Source organism: Panonychus citri, unplaced genomic scaffold (assembly GCF_014898815.1).
Source record: "Panonychus citri isolate SS breed McGregor unplaced genomic scaffold, ASM1489881v1 Contig00028, whole genome shotgun sequence".
NCBI classification, from domain to species: Eukaryota; Metazoa; Arthropoda; class Arachnida; order Trombidiformes; family Tetranychidae; genus Panonychus; species Panonychus citri.
This window is the reverse complement of record NW_026515433.1, coordinates 2,661,843-2,685,132: the sequence shown is the minus strand read 5'-3', so window position 1 is coordinate 2,685,132 and position 23,290 is coordinate 2,661,843. Positions and strand designations below refer to the sequence as shown.

The following is a 23,290-nucleotide window of genomic DNA, read 5'->3' as shown; positions in this document are numbered from 1 at the left end:
AATCAAAACGCGAAGAAAAAAAATCTCTTTAATGATTGAACAAATTGTTACAATTCTCTCATTTCATCTCAATTCCCCTGATTGTGATCAAGATAATCTTCACAACAATTAATTAATAACGAGCAACATGTCGCCATCTTTGGTCATTTTCTGTCGATTTCGAATCATAGATGTCGCCACTTTTTTCTTTTCTCGTTTCATTTGGTTTGTTTATCTTTTTGAATTGGAGACAATTATGATTTAGAAAAGTATTTGATTAATTTAAGTTTTTTTTTCTAATTGAAATGTCTTATTTTGGTTTTCGTAAACTTCTGGATGTGTCCAAGAGTTTGGTCAACCTTTTGGTTCAACCTTCTCGTGGAGCTAAGACTCAATTCGCTGCTCACTTTCCTCCTGTTCCTTATAAACTGAGACCTGATAAATTGGACGTTGGAATGACCGGTTCAACTTATTCAACCACAATTAAGAGAAAACGTTTTGTCCTCGATCCTAATATCCCACAGTTTGGTGTTCAACCAGTTGAATGTTTAAAATGGTCCAATTGGAGAATGTTAAGAGACGTAAGAAGACGATATGTTTATTGTTATCATTATGCTTTGAATACAAATTATGTTACGCTAATGAGAAATAATTTCCTTCCATCTACAATCAAGGTAATTTATTGTCATTTATTTCGCAAATTAAACTATTGTGACCTTCTTAACATCTAATTTATTCTGTTTTTCAGGAATTGGCATTAAATGAACTAGGAACTCTGCCTCGGGACAGATACATTGGTCGATTAACGTGGAGATGTGGAATCACATCTCGAGCCAGAGGGAAATTCATTAAATTTAAAATGTCTCGACTTGCATTTAGACATTTAGCCGATTACAATTTCGTTTCTGGTGCTGCTAGAGCAAGTTGGGGTCCTTAGATACCTAAGGAATCAATCTAATCAAAGGTTAAAAAATAGAGTAAAATAGTTGCAGAGTTGATTAAATGAACTTTTTCATAATTTCAACATTTTATTTCCAAATCATTTCTTATCAAAATGTGATTAACTCACTAAATTCAAAGCAAAATGCAAAAATACTGTATTATGAGCTCACATAATGTGTCCAAATTGTAACAATTTAGGTTTTCTTTTGCTCTGATTGTTTAGATTTGGCTCTTTTTTTTCAAATTCAATTTGTTACTTAACGGAAAGCGAACAAATCATTTGATGAATTAGATAAATTAAACTATAAGATGGTATAGATGGTAAGATAGAAACAATTATGAGGTTGAATAAATAATCTTTGCACCAGGAAAAGGTGAAACCATTGTCATTATTTGTAATAATCTTCCTTAGGTTTGATTAATTGGAAAGAAACAGAACTTGGTCTCTTTTCAATGATTGATTTGATTAGAGGGCAGAAAAAGTGTAAGAATTGTGAAAGAGAATGTGACAAATTATATGGTCAGTGTTATTATTTTATATTCTCATGACTAAAAGATCACATTGGTTGATTATTTTCGTTCCATTCGAATCTTCCTTGCCTATTATTTTCTTCTGGACGTTCCTCCTCTCGAGGAGTAGCAGGTTCGATTAGATATTTACTATATATAAGTGATAGAAAACGAAACAATTAGAACAATAGAACAATTATTACAATAGATTAATCAGCAATTATCTTCTACTCACATAAATCTGGGAGTCGCAAGGAATCGATAGCCACCGGTAATGTTTGGTGCGACATCTTCGAGAAAATAGTAAACATGACCAACTGATATTCCCATTAAATCAGTTAAAACTTCACCACCAAGAATGAAAGAGAAACCAAGTAACACCCAAGGCAGAAAAGGTGCTTGAAAAGTGATTAGACCAAAGAAATTCATTCGAGCCCATGGATTTCGACGAGACCAGATATAAACGAGCATAATTGTGAAGGCATGTCCCAAGAAGAGAAGGTTAACAAATAGAGCGATAATCGTCATACAAACACCACCGAATAATAGCATATAGAAAAAATCAGCTGTTCTTCCCCGGAATGAACCTTCTTCCAACATGGAACAATATTTATAAGTAAATGTTACATTGAAAATGAAAGAGAATCCAAAATAACCAAAGAACAGAAAAGTAGTGAACAGTCGCCATAACTGCAATTGCGAGACAATTAAAGTCGGATTGAAATATAATTGAAAAGGTGTAATAAAACCAAGTTGTACTAGAAGAGTTGTAACTACACAGGCTGTTAAATAGTAACGAGTGATAACAGGTATTTCTTGGTATGTTTGAAGTAAAAATCTCGCATCCATTGGATGTTAATGGATGTTTATCCTTTTCTTCAATAGAAGAAGAAGATGATGATGAAGAGAAAACAAAATCAGGTAAGAAAATGGAAAAGGATTATTGTGTCTGGAACAGAAAGAAAAGAAAACAAGGCCGATAACCAGTAAAACACGAAACAAAGAGTAAAAGAACACAAAGAACAAAGAGGATAAATGTCACCAAAATTCACCAAAAATCAGACAATCAAATAAAAAGAGAGAAGAATAAAAAAACAAGAAATAAAAGTAGATTTTTGATGTTTCAATTTTTGAGAATCAAACGCAAACCAGGTTACAACTTCTCTTCCTATTGTAACAATCGATAGTCATCAAAGACAATCAACGTTCCATCATTTAAATCACACAAATGTTCCTAATAATTATCTAATAAAAATGAAACAATGACAATCATTTAGACGATAAATTGAATTAACATTAAGACCTCGTAAGCTTAAGTGTTAACCAGGTGATCGCAAAGTAAACAGCCGGTAGACAGCGAAATCTGGTGGAACTGAAAGTAACTAAGGATTCTTCAAGCGGCAGTGGAGAGACTGGAGAAGCGAGTGCGAGAAAGAGAGTGACAGTGACAGAAAGACCAAAGAGAAAAGAGTTCACTTTATTAATTAGTTAATTGACTCGATCCGATCATCGGGTAAGATGAGCGTTAAATTAACGCAGTTAATGGTTGGAGGTGGAGCCTATGGTTATACAAGACACTTATCATGGGTGTTCATTAGTTCAAAGTGTTAAAATTAAGCTGAATTTTGGGTTAATTGTGCGCCCGTTTGATTGTCCCAGGCCCTCCGGGCCTTCCTCTGTCGATTTTGACCCTTTTAATGAAGTTCGGGGATTAACGCTCATCTTACCGATCATCGTTCTAATCGTTGATCTTTTAATCACTTTTTTATGGATTCGATGAGTTAGTTTGCAATTTTGTTTCTCTTTAGTTGATTGTTTCTTGATTGTTGAAACTTTTCTTCAACTCTCTCTGGTCATTTAAGTGTTTCGCATTTAAATTGTTCAATTGATTGTCAAGGTTATGGTTTAACTGTTTGTCTTAAGAAGGAAATAATTTACAAAGAGTTTATCGTAATTACTTATTATCTTAATTGTCTTTTTCTTATCAAATCATTGATTTTAATAGTTATGTTTTTGTTTTCTATCGCAACCAAATCAAATATTGACCATTTTTCCGTGAACAATTAGCGGTTAATATATTGTTGATATTTCCTTCATTAGTTTAAATTGATTGTGATGATAATTAACTTGGAGAGAGAGAGAGAGAGAGACATTTCAATCTCTCTTGATTAATCATTTAAAAAGTTGAGACGATTGTTAATTAGTGAATTAAAAGTTATTAAAATGGTCAAAATAAATTGTGAAGAAAAGAGTTACTTTTAATTAGAAGACAAAACAATGATGATTAATTTTTTCTAATTACTAATCCAAAATTTCCGTTCACTTCAATTGTTTCAATGTCTTTTTGTTTGTAGATCATTGGGATTGATTTAAACTGGATTAAGAAGTGTATCTGGTTTAGATTAGTGGTGAAAAGATTGGAATGAACATTAATTAATGAACATAAACCTATTAATTAGGTGAGAAATTGAATTGTTTGAGAGAGAAGAAGATTGAGAGAAAAAAAGAACGATTCAGAAATTGATTATATATTAATAGAAGTGAAAAATAATTTAGAAAGATGATGATAATGTTGAGTTTATGTGACAAATGAATCGATTGTGATTTGGTTACGAGAAACACTTAATTAGGAAACGATTAGCGATTTAAATCTTCTTTATGATTCCATGAGTTCTATTACTTTGTCAACAATTTCTTGTACCAATTCTTGGACACAATCGTTGATTTCTTCCTCTTCTTCAAGATCTACACATGGGGTATCTCGATCACTTTCACCAATTATTTCATCGATTACTACAAATTCAGATTCACTATCTGATAGATCAATTGGAATAGGAGATGAGCCGCTGGTGTGATTTTTGCTTCGTTTTGATCTTGATCTTTGGCTTGGTCTGGATTTATTTCCATCCTTTGATTTCATGAAAAGTCCAATGTCGATCTGTGAGAATAGATTATACAATGGCCAGGATTCTTTGTCTAATTGACTTCCCTGACTAGATAAATGGACATATTTGGTTAGAAGCTCATGGAAACGTTTCTGCCAACGAAAACCAGCCATTCGACTGTTAAGTGAATTGTAATCAACCATATCTTCACCAATTGATTTCCAAACGGCTGCTCGAGGTGGCTTTCGAAATGAATTAATTCGAGTTAACACTGAGGTAATTAAATTAAAATCTTCTTCCAATCGGGTACATTCTGATGTTTTCTGTTTATTGGTCTGATTACCGCCACCATCTTTTCGCATACTGTCAAAGCTATTCTTCAGATTACTTAATCCTTTGGCAAACAATTTACACTCGATTTTGAAGTGAAATGATTTAAAGAAAGGCCAAAGACTTTGAACCTTATCATCGGTGTATCGTTTGTATTTCCTTAAAATGTATTGATATTGAGAGAGTAAACCGAAAAATGTGGTACTACATTCATCAGGAGTGAAATTTTTATTCCGAGTTGTGGTCATCTCTTCAGCTACACTGGACCAGAATTTCTCCTTCATTTTAAGACTCTCTTCTAAAATGTGATTTGAACTTCTCCTTCGAGCACGATTGGGCATTAATGCAAAGCTCATGTGAAGCTTGGTTACGATATTGACAAGATCTCTCTTGTCTTCGAAATCTTTAACCAATAGAACCTCATCTTCAACGGAGTTATGTCCATTTACTATAGGAGGTTGAGTATTTTTCCTAATATCTACACTTTTGACTCTCAATTTTGTCTTGTCCAAAAGCTCAATACTGTTATCGGCTTGTACAAACTCTTGAAAGTGAGGGTCAAAGATCTAGAAAAGAAGATTAAAAAGAGCAAAATAAAGCGTTAATCGTATGTAAATAGAACTAAATATGTATTAATTAAATTAGAAAACCGAGTCGAGTGACTTTACCTCAATTGTATATTTCTCACTATTAAATATATCATATTGTGAGAGCTCCTCTTCATTTGTTTCAGAGAGATGTTTCTTTAAACTGTCCAAGTCAATTCTTTTCTCTCCATTTTTTATCTTTAAATCAATTTTATAATTGATTCCATCAACATTCACAAGACAACTGGTTGAAGTTTCCATTTGGATTGATTTTCTAAGTCACAATGGTAACCGGAATAATTGGTCACCTTCAAACCATTCAAAAGTTTTGAGAACAAATAAAAAACAATTAGAAACACTAGGATATGAAATAAAATCAAATTAAACTAGAACAACAATTAAGATTAAAAATAAAACAATGAAAGAGTAAAAATTGATAAGTAAAAGCAAGAAAATGAGATGAAAACATCTGATCACAAGCCGAAGCTTTAAAAAGAAAAAGCGCTAAGCCAGTAAATTCAAAATTCGACGAATTTTTTTTCACTTTTCAATTATGAAAAGCAATATATCAAAGATTGCTTTTCAAGAAAAAACAATAACAACTAATCAATTGCTTTAATACAGATCAATAACCAATTTGTTAAAAATTATTGTTATTGTAATCGTTAAAATAGTTTTCACTAAAATCGTTCAAATACCTACTCTACCTTTGGAATCGATCATCAATATCATTGGAATTATTCACAAAAGTGATGATTGTCAACAAATAACCACCAAAGATGGGATGTTAAAATTGAAAAAAGATATTATAATTTTGGACGATATATCACATTCGATTTCGATCACATTATGGGAAAAGAGGCTGAAATATGTTGTTAATGTAGGAGATGTTATAAAAATTGATAAGCTACGTGTGATTTCATACCAAGGATTAAAATTAACATTGACATCAGAAACAAACTCGGAGTTGCCACCAGAATTACCGGAGGAAATGATTCTCAATAAATGGTACAATGATAATGAACAAAAGGAGATAATTGAATTGAGTTCAGCTTTATATGAACACTCGTATCTTAACAAAATATCATACGAATCAATTACAAAAGTTCTAATTTAACATTAACTTCGAATATTGTTGCAACTATAATATCGATTCAATCAGTATCACTCTACAGGTCTATTCAGCTATTTTTACCGATGTTTTTTGCGATTTTCTCAGCAACTTAGAGTAAGAGAGACACGAGACTTGGGAGGTATGAGTTTGAGCGGTACTCAATTGTCATATCATAATATCAAGGTCATTTAGGTCATCGGTAAATTTATCTTAACGTGCATAGCAAAGCTCATAGAAACCTAAAAACTTGTCAGTAGTATCTTTGCATATTCTTTTTTGTTTAATTACCTTCAGATGACCTTGAAACGTGTTATTTTACCGCTGACCTAAATGACCTTGATATTTTGATATGAAAATTGAGTATCGGTCAAACTCATAACACTCAAGTCTCGTGTCTCTCTGACTCTTAGTTGCTGAGAAAATCGCAAAAAACATCGGTAAAAATAGCTGAATAGCCCTGTATACAGCATAACCAAATTCTAATTGTAAAAAAATTAGAAAAACCATTTTTACATATTGCAACAAAGGTGTTAAATCGGACAAAAACATGGTTATGAATATAAAGATAATGGATGCTACTTGTTCTTTATATGCAAATATATTCACTGATGATCTATCAAAAATTCTACAAATAAATGCTGTCGATTTAGAAAAATTATCATTGGAAGATAATGATAATTATAACCTAAAATTAAACATCATAATAATATCGAAATGGATTTTCAAAATCAGATCGACATTAACACCTACAACAATAATACATCAATTTCGAATAGAATAGTACCAATAGAACATATATTACCAATAACTTATCAACATAACTTAGAGATCGAAATAAGTAACTTGAAAAATCAATAAAAACGAAAATAATCAACTTTCTTTGTTCAGGTTATTTGCTCATTCATAAATAATCTTGTTATAATTAAAATCACTATTAATAGTTAACATAAATACTTTTTTTCATTATAAACTGTAATTACAACAATAAATATATAAAACAATAAACTAAAAACAATAACGATATTATTTGTATCCAATTTTAATTTTAATTTTTCACCTTCTTTACGTCTTTCTTCTTGGTCTAGTTTTTCTCTTGACCAAATCAACGAAAATTCAATTCTCTTGAGTGGTTGAATAAGGGGCCAATGTTTTCGGTTCCTGTTTCTAGAACCATTTAGCAGTTCGAACCGGAAATCATTACCCAGAACTTTCGAAAATAAAATTTATCGCTTCTTCTATGTCAATATGTCCACGCCAAGAATTTTTTGTGTGCTTTTTATTAGAAACTCGACCCTGATGGTGGATGAAGTTTCAGAGATTCGGTTAAATATTGAGATTACCTTGTCAATCTGATTTGAAGGTGAATATGATAACGAAGATGATAAAGTAAATGATGATGAACAACAAAATGAGAGAAATTGTTTCAACCACTTTGTTCGTATCCTCTCCCGGAAGCGCAGGGTAATACTTTGCAGTTCGAATAGCTAAAAGGTTCTAAAAACACCAGAACCATATTATCAGGCCCTTTTCCAACTATTCGACTGTTCATAATTCAGCTAAATGAAAAATTGCACAATAAAAGGCCTTAGGCTATAATAATAATCAATCAAGAAATTAATATATTATCGTTCTCTCATTCATATTGATTTAAAGTTCTTGTGGAATTGATCTTAACAATGACTCTCAAGTGCTGATAATCAAACTTAATTATGAATATCTTTTCAAATGTAATTGTGTAGCTTATGATTGTCAAAAATGCCAATTAGACAAAAAAAAACACTCCAATTGATTGATTATCAGAGCGATTAGTTAGAAACACTCATAGTAGATGTCATCACAAACATTTGTTTACTTTTTTCATTCACTGGAATTATTTAATTTACTTTAATTGTCAAACTATTTTCCACCTTAATTGTTATCATTTTGTGGTCCAAATGTTTATACGTAAATTGTTTTTCGGCAATAGCAACAGTAGGACCAAAGAAATTGAGGAAACGTCAAGTAAATGGCAGAATAAACTTCATTTGGTAATTATAATGTTTTCCATTTGTTGTTTTTGGCTTTTTTCTGTTTTAATTGTTTGTCTAATTGTCTTTCCTTTATCATCTTAGGCTCAAATTAACCCCGAGCCCAATTTAGATCTAACCGATTGTGGCCTTAAATGTCTTCCTAAAGGGATCTACAGTCAGTGTCGCATTTTTCACAAAAATCGTTTGCTTCTCAATGACAATTGTTTGTCAACTCTACCCGATGATGTTGATAATTATCTGGTCGATCTAATTGACTTATGTACTTTCTTGAATCTTTCCAGAAATCAACTGAATTGTCTTCCACCAAATTTAGGTAAATTAGTCAATTTAAAGGTAATCAACCAATTCTCTGGATTCTAATAAACTCAACCTGTTGGTTTAATTCTCAATTTACTAATTACAAATTTAATTTTCTCTCTATAGGAATTGTATTTAACTCATAATATGATTAAATGTGTTCCTCAATCTTTTGTCCATATGAAATCTCTGGAAACAATTGACATAAGTCACAATCAACTTAATCAATTTCCTAGTGTCTTTTGTGAGATGGTGAATCTTAAGCACATTGATATATCTTACAATCAGTTGATTACTCAACTTCCATTTACAATTTGTAACCTAATCAAATTGGAAAAGCTCTTAATCATCGGGACTAATATTAAACATCCACCTAAACGAGTCTGTGATCAAGGAATTGAAAGTTTAACCAAATTTTTCAAGAGTAAGTATAAATTAAGTAAAAAAGATTCTAAATTATCAAACTAATCAGTTTAATCCATTTCTTTTCAATTCAAAATTAGGTGAACAATTAGCAAACTATAAAGTTAAACCTATGGAAACAAATTATGTCCCCGATCAAGTGATAACTGAATCGAAACCTTCAACTGAAGTAATTAAGCTAAATCACTAATAACTAAAACTCATAATACTAATTGTTTCAATTTTGTTTTCATTATCAAGGATAATTTGAAGTCTTATTTAGCTAAAAAGGTAATTAATTGTTGCGCTTGCATTTCATTAATCAAATTTACTAACAATTTATCTCTGATTCCTTAGGATGATCGTAAGAAACGGTTAATTGAATTCGAGAAAAATTTACTTTGTGAAAATAAATCAATGGAAATTTCGAATCGTAAAATGATTGATAAAAGACAAGAAACACTGATGAAGATGAAAAAAGATCAGCTGATGTTACATAAAGGATTAGAATCATTGTTTGCAAAAAGTAGAAGATAAATCAAGTATCGTAAAAGCATTAGCTTTGATTGAGGAACATTCATCCCAATTAGTTGAACAATTAAAGAATCTTCAACCGCGAATTAAACACTCAACTGGTGATCATGAAGATACAGATGAATTTACGATTATCAATCATGACCAATCATTTGATTCTCTGGAAGAGAAGCTTCGACAATTCATGATTTCCAAGGATTTAACCAAAGAATCACTACAATCAGAGTTAATCAAGGAAGATGAAAATCTAATTAGTGCGATTCGTAATTTCGTCAACATGAAAAACACTCAGACTCTTATTCTGTCAGAGCAAATTAGACTAATCGAACATGAACTTTATCATTTAACCAGAGCTGAAATTCAGCGTCAAAAAAATAATCTTGACCAACAAACGACCAACATAAACGGACAACGAGTGGCCTTAGCATCGTTATTGAAAGATCTTATTGATGAGCGAAATAGTAAAATTAATCAACGAGAAAATGATTCTTCACTTTTACCAAACTTTATCGAAAGATTAACATCATCAATGATCAACAATCAATCTAATGAATGTTCCGATAAAGAAACAGAAAATTTAGATCCACATTTAAATCAATTATTAGATGAATTAGAATCATCATTAAGTCAACTATACTTACCTCTATTAACTGATACGTCGATGTCGATTCAACAATTAGCAGATTCAACCAATGATCAACTTAAATCACTTGGGATCAAAGAGGAACATATTCCAATAATTAGAAAACACATCGATATTTGTTTACCAACGAAACAATCAAGTCCACCAAGTACTTCATCAGTTGATCATAAACCAAGTGCTCCGCCGATGAAGTTATATCAGCTCATTGAGTGTGTGATTTGTTTGGACGAACAGGTTAGTTAATTAGCTAATTAATTGGCAACTAATTTGTATTTTCTTTTTATTCCAGAGTAAAATCATCCTGATTCCCTGTGGTCATGTTTGTACTTGCGAAGATTGTTCAAAATCGTTGGAATTGTGTCCATTATGTCGAAGTGAAATCAGCGAAAAGATCCAATCCATTCAACTTAATTAGAAAAAAAAATTCTTTCATAATAAATTTAGATGAAAATCAGAATTTTTTCATTCAATAATCCAATTGATCTAACTATCATTAATAGTTAATTTAGATCGATCAGAAAACAATGAAAAAACATGAAAGTAATCATTGAGTTGATCAAATCATGTTAACTTTTCATGAAGTTCAAGTTTAGCGATCAAAATTTCTTGAATATTTTATCAACCATGATTAAGTTGATTAGTTAAAGTTTTCGAAAACAATCAAGTAATTAAATGATGTAAACAACTCATCGAAAGTAAATGTCAAGTATTAATAACAGTTAATCAAACTTTCCACATCATTTGATTGGAAATGATTAGAATATGAGAGATTAAAATTAAAAGAAAGTAAACAAACAATTGAGTTTGATTGTGATTTCTTACCTTTAATTAGTCTTTAAGTTGATTGCATTAGAAACAAAGTTGATGAAAACAATTGCAACAAAATATTAACCGAGGTTGAGAATTGATTGTTGTAACAATTAACCGGAAACAAAGTGAAGATTAATTTTTTTTAATTCATTTTATTAAATTGCATTGAAAAAGTGAATTCATGTAACAGGAAAAACAAGAAAAAAGTTTTCGAAACTTTTTCCAATTAACAAGAAGATAAACTAACCAAATAGGATAACAACTAACATTGAATCTGAAAGGAGAGAGAGAGAGAGAGAAAGTGAGTGAGTGAGAGATTTTGATTGACTGGTAAACTGATCGGCAAACTGAATGAGAGAGAGAGAGAGAGAGAGTAGGTAATGGAAGACAAAGATGATAACCAAATCATATTCATTCATCCAAAGCCATTGGTCATCTGAGGGGCGAATCTATTTCTTGAGGTAAGTGTAAGCGGCGGCTGCAGGGTAAGTGTGAGCGTATCCGGTGTAGACTGGAGCGGCGGCATAACCATAGCCGGTGTATCCAACGTAAGCGGCTGAAGGAGCAGCGTAGTATTGGCTTTGAGCAACTGAGAAAGTGGCAGCGGCAAAGAGAGCGATAACAAGGAGAACCATCTGAAAAGAAAACGAAAAGAAAAACAAACGATTAGAACAAAAAAAAGTTTTCGAACTGTAATAATTTGAATACTTACAACAGTCTTCATTTTGATTGAGTTGAGTTTGGTGTTTGTTGTTTGGTGAGAATTGAAAGTTTGTTTTAAATTGTTACTTCGATTGATACTTCGAAACTGATGATTTACAACTTGGATTCAGTTCGTTTTTATACTAAACTTTTTCTTCTTTCGCAAAAGGTGAGGTCGCCTAATAGAATTGGTCAACACCTTCATCTTCATCGTCATCCTGATTCTCTTTCATTTATCTTCCCATGCTTTCTTTCAGAATTCAGGTTTCCCGTTGATTTTTTTTCTTCAGATTTTCAGGGCTGGTCAGAATCGATTATTCTGGTTCGAAGTGAAAATTTTAATTCCTTTTGAGGCCAATCATCAAACTGATCTATCATGAGAACGCCTTCATTACATTGAACATCATAATACTATAATCATCATCATCATCATCATCATCTTCATCTTCATTCAGTATAAACTGAATGAAATTTTTTCCTTTGTCAAAAAAAATGAATAAAAAAATCTCATCTAACTGATTACTCGGTGAATCCAAGGTTAATTCTGGCAAGATTAAGGATTAAGATTTGATGATAAACAATGAACGCCTGTTGATTGATTTAATAATAGAAACAAATAATTGGCTAAATCCTTAAAAGATTTGATTAGTTTAATCAACGATGTTCAATTTTTGATGAGAAATAATAGTTTTCATCTTAATCTTTGATACCTGATTATCATCTTACCTTTAATTGCGATTTGATTAACCTTGAATAAAGGCGATTACTTTAACTCTTTACAATCAATAATTATCGTTTATCTCATTTCAAGGTATCATAATCAGTTACAATTTAGTATCGGCTATTAAACATAATCATATTAGTTTACACTGATTGTTAATTGTGGTACCTCATCATCATCATCCTTCATCAATTTAGGCTTAATCGAGGTTTGAATTTTAAATTGTTAATTACATTTCCAATTTGGTTGGTCAAAACATTGATCGTCTTAATTGTTCAATTTCATAGTTGATCAATTCTGATTGAAAACAGTAGGATGATTAACTTAATCTTGTTTAATAATGAAACTAATTGGTTAATGTGTGTGTATGCATGTTAATAGTTACAATTAATTGTACACAATTTAAAAAATCAAAATTTAAACACCAATTTATTGTAACTCTTGACCTAAAATCATTTTGATTAAGTTAATTTTTAATTAAGTTTTCAAACTGACCAGTTAATTGGTTACAAGTTATAAATATTTTCAATCAAATTAAAATTAAACTGAAAACTTTGTAACAATCACTAAATTGTTTACAATCAAGCAGCCAATAAAACAATACAAATTTAATTGTGACAATATATTAATAATTAATCAAATTGTTCACTTTGACTCTGGATCGTATTGATTATTACTAATTAACAACTGTCTTTATCGATTAATTCAATTGTTTTTGACCTTTTTTAATTGCAATTATAATCAAGGTCTAATTGTTAATCTAATAGATGATCAAATGAAAATTTGATTGTTATTAAATTTAAATGTTCCTGATTGAAAAGGTCAATTCTAATTGTTATAAACAAGTCAATGACTGATAATCAAGAAAGATAATCTTTCTATCCACCCAACAATTAGCTTACTAATCATAATTAATAATCGTGTGTGTGTTTAACTTATCAATCCAATGATTGTCACCACAACAATCAATAAACTCAGCAATTGTCATCGATTTACAATTAGTTTTGTTAACTAACGAAGAAAGAAAAAAGTTTCTTATGATTAACTTTGTAACAATCAACAGTGTGTAGGTTAAATTGTATCTCAATTTTCATTTAAATCAACTGATTCTAATCAAGGTTATTGGGAATAATAATTTTAAATTTCCCCAAAGATCACAATCAACGGGATTCCCAGTTAGTTAATTGTGTGTTCCCTTCAATCAATGTGAATATTTTACCAGTTAATTAACTTTTCTCGCGTAATAAGATTTATAAATAAGCTCAAATTGGATAACATGATTTACAGATTTAAATCATTTTCCAATCAACAAGCAATTTCAACCAATCATGATTGTAATCAATTGAATAACAATTTCTTTCAGAGATCAATCAATTAAACCAATTCAAAGTGAATCAGAATCTCAATTAGGAATTAATCTCAATTTAATTGTGTTCGAGTTGTGTACCAATGATGAGTGTTAACTTTGAGTAAAGAAATTAACTTTAAACTTTTCGAAAGTTGTTTCGAGTTGAATAAGTTTCGAACTACAATTAGTGAGAAATTAAACTCGACATTTGATTGTTGATTAAATTACGAGAAAATTAAAATTTTGATAAGAACATTTTTCTTTTTATTTATAATTGTTGTGCTATTTTCTTGTTAATAATTTAATTACACTGAGTTTCAATTATAACAATTAGACACTCGACAATTTAAGTCTAGTTGTTTTAGTCATTTAATTGTCACAATTTAGTTAAAAAGTTTGACCAGTTTTTTAATTAATCAGCGGAATAATGGAAAGAATCACTTAGTAAATATTTAGATCTCTTTGAAGGTCAATTTCGTTATTTATGTTTACATAGATTCCTATGAATTAAAGGCACAATTTATTCCTTATTAATTGCGGAAAAACTGTTCAATTGATCGGTCAATCATTTAATTGTCGTCGTTTTGACATTGATGCTAATTAAGTAATTAAAAGCAGAGTTAGTAGACTTAAACAATGGAATCAATGTCGTTGGAAAAGTTTAGACGTTCGAACTGTTTTCAAATGATAATAAACAAATTAACTGATTGTAATTAGAATTGCTATCGGAATTTCAATTATTACAATTTGATACTTTGTTTTTCAATCTCTTTCTCTCCCATTAATCAAACTCGAAGGCAAAATTAGAACCAATTTAGAATCAAATTAAAGGAAGCACAGAAAATGTGAAAATCAGTCCATTGATTGATAACAACTCGAGTAGTGTCCTAATTGTCGTAATTGTAGGATAATTTTGATTAACAATCAGGCAGAAGTAAATTAAGTTTATGTGCATAGTTGTAGCTTATTAGTTACTTGATGATTGAGGTTGATTATTTTTCTGGGTACGACCATTTGACTAATCAAATTTGTGAATTTAACACGAGGTCCAACAATTAACTAATCGTTTGGCTCTTCATTTGTTATCATCTCCTCTACAATTGTTAATTCATTAAAATCAAATGATTTGCATATGTTAATTGAAGATTATGTGATTCAGGTAGCGATCAATTAACAACAGTTTAATTATAAGCAAATTGTTCAATTTAAACGATTTCATCAATTGTTTGGGATCACTGGATTAATTAATCATCTAGAGTTGATTTAGGTTCGCTGGTGTGATATGAGCACCTAGAAAATTGTTCCTTGATGGTGTAAGATCGTGACAATTAAAGTTAATTGTGGTGTCAAGATGAGAGAAAACAAATTGGAAACAATTAAAATGATTAATCCAAAAAAGAGATGAATAAACTTATTGGCACCTATTTGATTGTGAAGAGAGTTGATGTAGAAAAGAGATGTTTTGTGTATAAATTGCAAACAATTAACGAAAATTAACCAGATCATGATGATTAAATGTTGTAATAAAAGGATCCGATGGGAATTAAACGATAATTGTCTCGAAACAATTAAGTATGAGCAGCTTCTAATCAATGTGATCTTTGTTCCGATGAATTTTGTGTTGGATTGTTTACAAAAAAAACAATTAAAAGCTTGATAACAATTTACAGTTTAAGGTAGTTAATTGTAGAAACAAAAATATGGATAATTGACTAATTGGGGTTGTGAGGGAAATTAAAACACCATAAATAATAGTAATTAAAAAAAAGGAAACGGAATCACCCGTTATCAAGAGACAGTTATCGTTGATTCTGTTCAGTTGATTAAAGTTGATTTAAAAGGAAGATAATTGTGATTAAAATTTGATCTGGTGTCAGAAAAAAAAACGTTAATTTCTTGAGCAGTTGAATGGATTATCCGTTAATCAGGATTAACAATTTGAGCTTTTCTAACAATTAGAAAAGTTTCATTTTTCTATTGCATTAGGTTCTTGAGGCTCATCGTTTGTTTCTTGTGCTGTTGAAAAGAAATGAAGAAAAAAAAATGCAAGAATTAGTATAAATCATCACAATTAGTGCAAAATCGCAATCAGAGTAATTAATAAATAAACATAAAATAAACATAAATGAATGATTAGTGGGGATGGAAAGTTAATTGTTAAGGAAAGTTTTACATTTTGTTTTTCCAATTGTAGGCTAGAATTGAAAATATTAATAAAAACTTTCTAAATTGTTAATTGTGTTAAATAGGATTTTGTTTTCTTGTATCTTTGATTCAAAATTAAAGTTAGTTAAAGTTGATCTTCGTCAACGTGATTAGCAGTTAACGTATCACCATCAATCTCAGCGACTGAAACTTTTTTTCTAGTCGATACTATGGGAGGTATTAAAGGTGGAGGTGGATAAACACCACCAACACCTCCTCCATGGTGACAGTGATGATGATGATGATTATGATGCATACCTGGTCCATTAGGTGAGTATTTGGTAAGCGTGTAAAAATCACAGAGAGAAAACAGTATTAACACAATGGAAAAACATCAAGATACAAACAATTCTGTGAATTTCACGTGGGACAATTTACATGCAAAAATGATTAATGACAACAGGAGGACATGCAGGGTGTTTGTTTGTTTATCGCTGGTATGATGATTGACTGATTAATGTTCAGATGTGTTGGATGTTCCAGCGGTGTAATTTACAGGAACTTGGTGAAAGTGAGTTAACTCACATGGTTCCACATTTGGTTTATCATCTAGCACATTGGAGGTTGTGGGTCGATCTGCTATACTTTCCATACCCGCTAAACCAGAATTATTTTGAAAGAGAACTTGTATCTCCTCGAAGGTTCGATTCTTTGTTTCGGGAACTTTTTTGTACGTAAATGTCCAGAAAATAGCCAAGAAAGCAGTGAATGGCAGGAATGTATAGTCTCCAAGATGATTCTGATAGAGAAAAAAAAAACAAGAGAAATCAATCAATTGTTCTAAATTTAATTAGTGTAAGTTAATCAACGAACCTGCATAAAAAGATAACCTATTCCAACAACAAAATTAGTTGACCAATTGACTAGGACAGCTATACTCATGGCTGCCGATCGAGGCCCTTGTGAGAAAAGCTCAGCAGTGATTAACCAAGGAATTGATCCTGAAAATTTAAATCAAAAATCAATTAGACATTATGATTGACAACAATTAATTGTAATTGTTTACCTGGTCCCATGGCGAAAAATATTACAAATGCTAATGCACTGACGATACAGGCGTAAGCCATTCCTTGATATATAAACTGCAAAAGGAAATACAATTAGATTTGATTGTAATTTAAAATAAATTGTGGAATTGTGAAATTAGATAATTACTTGAACTAATAATGAAATTGTAAAAAATATACTGGTTATGAACATGCCACCCAAACCCCATAATTGGAGGGTCCGACGACCAGCTCGGTCCATTAAAGGTATTGAAACAAGGGTCATAATGACCATAACAGTGCCTACACCTATGGTGGCAAATTGTGCCGCTTCAGAGTTAATACCAGTATTTTTAAATATCGCCGTCGAGTAATTGAAAATAGCACTGATTCCGGAAAGTTGTTGTGATAATTGCATTACAATACTAATGGTGATTGGTTTTTGGAATTGTTTATTACTGATAACTTGCCAAACCGAATACTATTTAGAGTGAAGAGAAAAAAAATTATTAATGAGAAACGAAAACTTTTGATTCATATAAAGTGACGATTAACTTACTCGTTTTTCAGATTGTTGTGATTTATGTTCAGATCTCATCTCTTCAATATCTTCATCGACATCAGTTGAGCAACGTAATCGTTGAAGTGCTTAAGAGATTAAATATTACAGTTTAATGTTAGATTTTCGTCGGTCAATAACAAGTCCAATCAAATCTCAAATTCTTACCAAATCTAGCGTCTAATAATTGACCTCTACTGATGAGTAAATATCTTGGACTTTCTGGACACATTGGAAGAAGTAAAAGTTGAAGGACAGCGGGAATGATTGCAATTCCTAGTAAGAAAGGCCAGCCGTCTTTTGTACCCAGAATATAAGGAATGCCCAGAACTTGGCCCAATAATAAACCAATTGTCACAGCTAATTGACTAACGGTTCCTGTTGAGAGAGAAACAATTAAGTCAATAATTAAGCGCATTCGTAGATAAGTTTGAATAACCAAGAAAACTGATGATAAATGATCATGTTAATCAATATCTCGTTCATGCTAATCGTCAAAAGTGAAATCATGTTAATTAAATAACTCTTTTAATGATCATTTATGTTTGCATAATTATCAAAATGATATAAACATTAATAATAAATCAAAAAAGGAATAATTAACTTGTACAAAAGTCCCAATGTAAATTATTAATCGTCAAAATTTTGTAACTAAGTTACAAAATGTAATTACAATTAGCTAATCACGATCATCAATAAAGTTAATACAGTAGGACAAATACAAATGTAAATAAACATATGGATGAATATTTAAAATGAATTGATTCAAATTGAAAGTTAATTAACTCAACATGTTTGATTTATGAGCTAACGTCAATTAATTAACAATTGATTGTTTTTATGATATTAATGATAATCGGTTCATCGGGTAACAAACTAATAAATGTTACAGTTAATGTAATCATATGAGAGACGATTTAATGATTGCTTTGCTTGAGAAATTGATTGTGAATCTCTAAATACCTTGATTAGCTCATTAAGTGAGAACCAATAAGTTAATTGAAAGTTGATAACAATTAACATCGTAAACTTAATCGTATTTCTGGAATTGCCTGATTCAAGGTGATTTTTTACGAATTTTTTTCTTCATCATTGATAAAGTACAATAAATAACAAGTACTTAATGATAATCAATTGTAATAATATTGTAACAATTAGTGAGATCTTAATGACAATCAAAATAAGGAAAAAGTTAATAGTCAAAATGATAATTATATATGTTACAATCAATTTTCTCGTAAGTGATTAACTAGTAAAAACAAACAATTAACCAACAATAAAACAAATACATGATCAAACCATTAGGTCTATCTAATCAAGAGTCAGAATTTTCAAAAGAAAACAGAACTAATTGTAATTAAACATATTGGAAAACAGAATTAATCAGAAATGATATCACAATGGTCTCGCTATAAATCAAATCGTTGGCTAATTAAATGAAATAATCAACATTGAATGAGTTGAAATTTGAATAAAACTAAAGGTAGTTGATTTTCAAATTCTCAGGTAAACAATGAATGAGATAATTAAATAATAATGATGATGATTGATGATGATGAAAAGAAATTAAATTGTCTAACCTAAAGCACCTCTCAGAGAAATGGGCGCAATCTCTGATAAATACATTGGAACCAACGTTGTGCTAATACCACAATTAAGTCCGATGAAAAATCGACCCGCAATTAGACATTCAATGGATTTGAAAAGTTGACTCGAACTCATCAATGTAGCTCCCAAAATGGCGATCGCATTATTAAGTAAAAGGCCACACTTCCTGTAAATAAAAAATAGAGATAATTAAACAATTGATTAATGATATCACTAATTAACATCATCAGATGAGTTATTATACCTAATCAATTAATATCAGTAAACATATACACCAAAGATTAAGCTTGAAAATTGAGTTTTCTGCGGATTTCATTGATTATAACATAATCAATGTTGATATAATATTCAATTGTAATTATCTTACAATCAAGGGACAATAAGATTAAACTTATTAAGTGTTATTAATGACTATTATTATAATTGTTGTTGATAATCAACAATTTACGATTATCCTGTAGACTTGGTTAAAATTAATCCAATCATTTAACTATTTTCTTAATTATTTCACCTTGTGGTTACCTTGATTGTTACAATCAAATTAACTTGATAATGGAAATATTTTTTCTTGTCGTGTAACCAACTCATTATTATAATTTAATTATTATTATTATTATTCAGGGTAGAATTAATTTCTGAATTAAATCACCAACTATTAGATAATCATGTAAGCTCTAATTGTAGTTAATGATGATAATGATGAGAATGATATTAATAATAATCATTAAAATGGGTTGAAAGAGGTGTCATGAAATTCAAGATTGATAATTGATTTTTGTAACTAATCATGGAAACAAATTGTTACATTAAAACTGTTAATCATCATCAAAATAAATAATGAATCAATATGAATAATTGTAATGATAACTAAGTTGGTAGTTAAGTAACAATTACTGAATGATTGAGTAAATTGTTACGAAGGAGTAAAAATAGGCAAGGAATTAATTTTTGACAGGTTGATTAAATATTGATTCACTATTACAATAATCTTAAGATTGGTAATCAATCAAATATAATAATAATAAAAACTACGAAAAAGAAATGTTCACTAATTGCTAATTATTTTGGTTACGTTATTAGACAGTTAGTTAAAGGTATAAATGATAATCAATAACAATCTAAACAGTAATTTAGAAACTATTATAATCATCATTGTCGTCAGAGAAGTTAGTTAATTGTACCAGCATAACAATAACAACAAAATGCTCTAAATAATTTGAATAACAGTTTGTATCATATTCAAATGATGATTAAGATGATGATGATTCGTCAAGATTTAGTTGATAATAATTACTAACCTCCCACACCAATCAGCAATTAAACCGCCACTAATACCACCGAACATACCGCCAACGGCAAAAATGGAAACAGTTAATGACCAAAGGAAGTCACTTAATTCTTGTGATAAATAATTTCCCGTTCGATCTTTATAAACGCCATCGATAAACTCCTCGATAATCTGTATCACAAAAGGGAAAAACAGTACAATTTAGAGAAAAACACTGATTAGTGAAACAATCGAAACAATTAAGATAAATTTAGGAAAACAACACGTACCCTTTGAGGTGCATTAATAACACCAGTATTGTAACCGAATTGAAACATCCCCAAAGCCGCCGAGAAGATGGCAAACATAAGCATACATGTTAGACCCTGTGGAGAAAAAAATCAAGTGAATTAGTTGATTGTCACTGATTAGCTGTTCAACATTTTCAATGGTAAATATTAATAGATGAAAATACAATGTAATCAATTTTCCCTCGCAAGAAGAAACAATTTTGTTTAAGGTAAACTAACCGGTGGAACAGTAATTCCCATGATTTGTTTTTCTTTTGAAATTGGAAACAATCAAAAATAATATTAAAAAAAAGATTTTGTGGTCAAGTTAAAGGTTAAATGATGAAGAGTTGGTGGTGACCTCCTTCAATATCAAAGGGTTGCAAGTTAACGTAAGAAATGGCAGGGAAAAGGTTTACCGGTTTAATTTGAAAGCATTTATACAGGTAAAGAAGAGGATTAAGACACAGGATTAAAAAGAAATCGATTGAGTGTCAACATAAACACAAAAAGAGATCAGGTAAACACATACACAAGAGTTTGAGAGATATATTGAAATGAATTTCAAAATGGAAATGAAGAGAATATGTTTGTGTGTGTGTGAGAGAGAATAACTGAGTGAGTGAGATGAAAAGATAATCACCTATGTTTAACTATTAAATGGGAGAATATGTTATTGGTTAAAGAGAGACAATCATATTGATGGTTAGAGAAGAGAAAACAAAGTGAGAGATTTTTTCAAGTGTGAAACGAGATTGGTGCTTGTTGCAAATCCAAATCAAATCAAATCAAATCAAAGTGTAATCACCATCAAAATCAATAGATGATTAAGGCAAAGAGAGAGAGAGAGAGAAATGATGGTGAGAATATAAAAGAGGGAGAGAGGGAGAAAGAAAGGGATAAAGAGAGAATAGAATATGAAAAGATAAGAAGCCAAAAGGGGATATTTGCTATTGAAGAGAAACTGATTAACTGGTGGATTTAGGTTGATCGAATCACTGATATCAGGTAATTAAGATGATGGAGATAATGAGAGAGTGAATATAAGAGCACAAAAATGGGAACATTTAAGAAAAAGAGAACCAGAAAAAAGAAGATGATGAATAATAAGCACAAGAGAAGAAAAGAGAAAACATAAGATGTAGAATAGAAAAGAAGAAGACATTTTCTTATTTAAAGAAGAATATGAGACTGATGTTGATTCTAATTCGAGTAGATGAACAATTAATTTAGTTAAATGGTCAGTTAATTGTGAATTTGGAGGAAATATTGACAATAAATGAGAGAGAAAATGGTTAATAATTGACAAATGAAGAGAGAAAGAGAGAGAGAGGGAGAAAACAAACAAAGAGAAATGTTGATGGATAAAAATACTCACCTCAGGACAATGATGTCCACTTGGACACCAAATTGGTCTACACATGATACACTTAATTGTTCATTAATTAGAATCACTTAATTAACTAAACAAAAAAGAAAAAAAGAAAAAAATGCAAATGATTAACAACATCAGTCGAGAAATAGGATTAGATTAAAACCGCAGCTTTTTCATCTTCACTCGAAATCTTTTCTCTTCTCACTTCCAATATTCTCTCTCCCTCCAAAACCAGAATTGTCTCTCTTTTCTCTTTCCGCAGTCTCTTTGCATCATATTCTTTTCTTCCTTAGCATCATTCTCATCCTTTTACAGTTATTCTCATCTTCATCTCTCTCTTTCTCTCTTTTTCTCTGTCGTTTATTTCTATTCTTTTTCACCTTGTGTCTTTTTCTCTGTCGCTCACTTGCAGTCCAATTCGAGATGAGAAGCGAACATGATCAAAACTCTTTCGATTTCTTTTTATCTTCTCTTTCTTTTTCCTTTCTCATCATTTTCTCCAATCAACCATCTTCATCTTCTCAATACCTTTTTCTCTTCCTCATCTTCTCTTTTTACCTGTCATTCGATTTGCAAATATTTTCTTTCGATTAATTTCTCTCTCTTTCTACTGAATAACTGAACATTCTTCACTTCGAATTTACTTTCTCTTTCTTTCTCTGTCTCTTTCGAACTTTCGAACTTCTCTTTTTTTTCCATTTATTCGTATTATCTTTGCACCTTTTTAATTATTAATTAATGTTCGAGATGATGGAATAATCTCAATTGTGATTACTTTACAAGAGATCAATTTTCTTCCATGTTAATGGCAATACCTTTGCTCTTCTCTTGAGCATGTGTATCTTTCCTTTTAAATCTTTGGTGACCTGTTTGTTTCTCTTTCTTTTCGGTCAAAGGTCAAAGATTTTCTTTTAATTCAATCAATTGGTAATCATCATTTTCCAATATTCACACACGAGAGATAAAACCATCACATTGAGCATCGAATTGAACATTTAATCGACTAGTCATTTTCTTTTCCCTCCGAATCAACTTATTATCAAATATAATCGATAATTAGTCAATAGATTAATAGATTAATTGTTATGATAAAAGTTCTAATCTGCAAATGATAATCCGATCAATTGATCTACAATAACTTTATAATCTATAGAAAATCAATCATC

The 23,290-nt window shown here is 30.5% G+C and overlaps 5 protein-coding genes and 1 long non-coding RNA gene across 10 annotated transcripts; 2 read left to right on the top strand and 4 right to left on the bottom strand.

The window, feature by feature from the left end:
• Positions 1 to 194: 194 nt before the first annotated feature.
• LOC128397128 (28S ribosomal protein S14, mitochondrial-like) lies at positions 195 to 1,003 on the top strand. The gene is made up of 2 exons (XM_053357807.1): positions 195 to 653; positions 728 to 1,003. The coding sequence occupies exons 1-2, from the start codon at positions 285 to 287 to the stop codon at positions 914 to 916; spliced, it is 558 nt and encodes a 185-aa protein (XP_053213782.1). The 5' UTR covers positions 195 to 284; the 3' UTR covers positions 917 to 1,003.
• Positions 974 to 2,746, bottom strand: LOC128397127 (derlin-2-like). Its single transcript, XM_053357806.1, has 2 exons — positions 1,667 to 2,746; positions 974 to 1,581 (listed from the first exon to the last, which is right to left on the bottom strand). The coding sequence occupies exons 1-2, from the start codon at positions 2,278 to 2,280 to the stop codon at positions 1,479 to 1,481; spliced, it is 717 nt and encodes a 238-aa protein (XP_053213781.1). The 5' UTR covers positions 2,281 to 2,746; the 3' UTR covers positions 974 to 1,478.
• Positions 2,747 to 3,668: 922 nt separating this feature from the next.
• LOC128397126 (uncharacterized) lies at positions 3,669 to 5,666 on the bottom strand. Its single transcript, XM_053357805.1, has 2 exons — positions 5,315 to 5,666; positions 3,669 to 5,212 (listed from the first exon to the last, which is right to left on the bottom strand). Exons 1-2 carry the CDS (start codon positions 5,492 to 5,494, stop codon positions 4,088 to 4,090), a joined length of 1,305 nt encoding a protein of 434 aa, XP_053213780.1. The 5' UTR covers positions 5,495 to 5,666; the 3' UTR covers positions 3,669 to 4,087.
• A 2,296-nt stretch (positions 5,667 to 7,962) lies between these two features.
• Positions 7,963 to 11,055, top strand: LOC128397125 (E3 ubiquitin-protein ligase LRSAM1-like). The gene is given in 8 exon segments (XM_053357804.1): positions 7,963 to 8,374; positions 8,459 to 8,710; positions 8,801 to 9,098; positions 9,178 to 9,266; positions 9,338 to 9,367; positions 9,434 to 9,591; positions 9,593 to 10,487; positions 10,543 to 11,055. Coding segments are annotated over 8 exon segments (1,941 nt in total). The 5' UTR covers positions 7,963 to 8,281; the 3' UTR covers positions 10,669 to 11,055.
• Positions 11,056 to 11,195: 140 nt separating this feature from the next.
• LOC128397132 (uncharacterized) lies at positions 11,196 to 12,813 on the bottom strand. Its single transcript, XR_008326893.1, has 2 exons — positions 11,776 to 12,813; positions 11,196 to 11,698 (listed from the first exon to the last, which is right to left on the bottom strand). It is a non-coding gene; the product is annotated as an uncharacterized LOC128397132 (long non-coding RNA).
• Positions 12,814 to 14,988: 2,175 nt separating this feature from the next.
• On the bottom strand, positions 14,989 to 22,286 carry LOC128396874 (glucose transporter type 1-like). Of its 5 annotated transcripts, none has more exons than XM_053357515.1 (12): positions 22,128 to 22,286; positions 20,750 to 20,845; positions 20,491 to 20,651; positions 19,165 to 19,358; positions 17,753 to 17,962; positions 17,585 to 17,673; positions 17,195 to 17,506; positions 17,046 to 17,121; positions 16,853 to 16,980; positions 16,565 to 16,778; positions 16,008 to 16,297; positions 14,989 to 15,850 (listed from the first exon to the last, which is right to left on the bottom strand). In XM_053357515.1, the coding sequence occupies exons 1-11, from the start codon at positions 22,170 to 22,172 to the stop codon at positions 16,125 to 16,127; spliced, it is 1,698 nt and encodes a 565-aa protein (XP_053213490.1). In that variant the 5' UTR covers positions 22,173 to 22,286; the 3' UTR covers positions 14,989 to 15,850; positions 16,008 to 16,124. The 5 variants fall into 5 exon arrangements, with proteins under 5 accessions (XP_053213490.1, XP_053213491.1, XP_053213494.1 ...); XM_053357516.1 differs by lacking the exon at positions 22,128 to 22,286 and adding an exon at positions 20,990 to 21,547; XM_053357519.1 differs by lacking the exon at positions 16,008 to 16,297 and having other exon boundaries at positions 22,128 to 22,285.
• Positions 22,287 to 23,290: the final 1,004 nt, after the last annotated feature.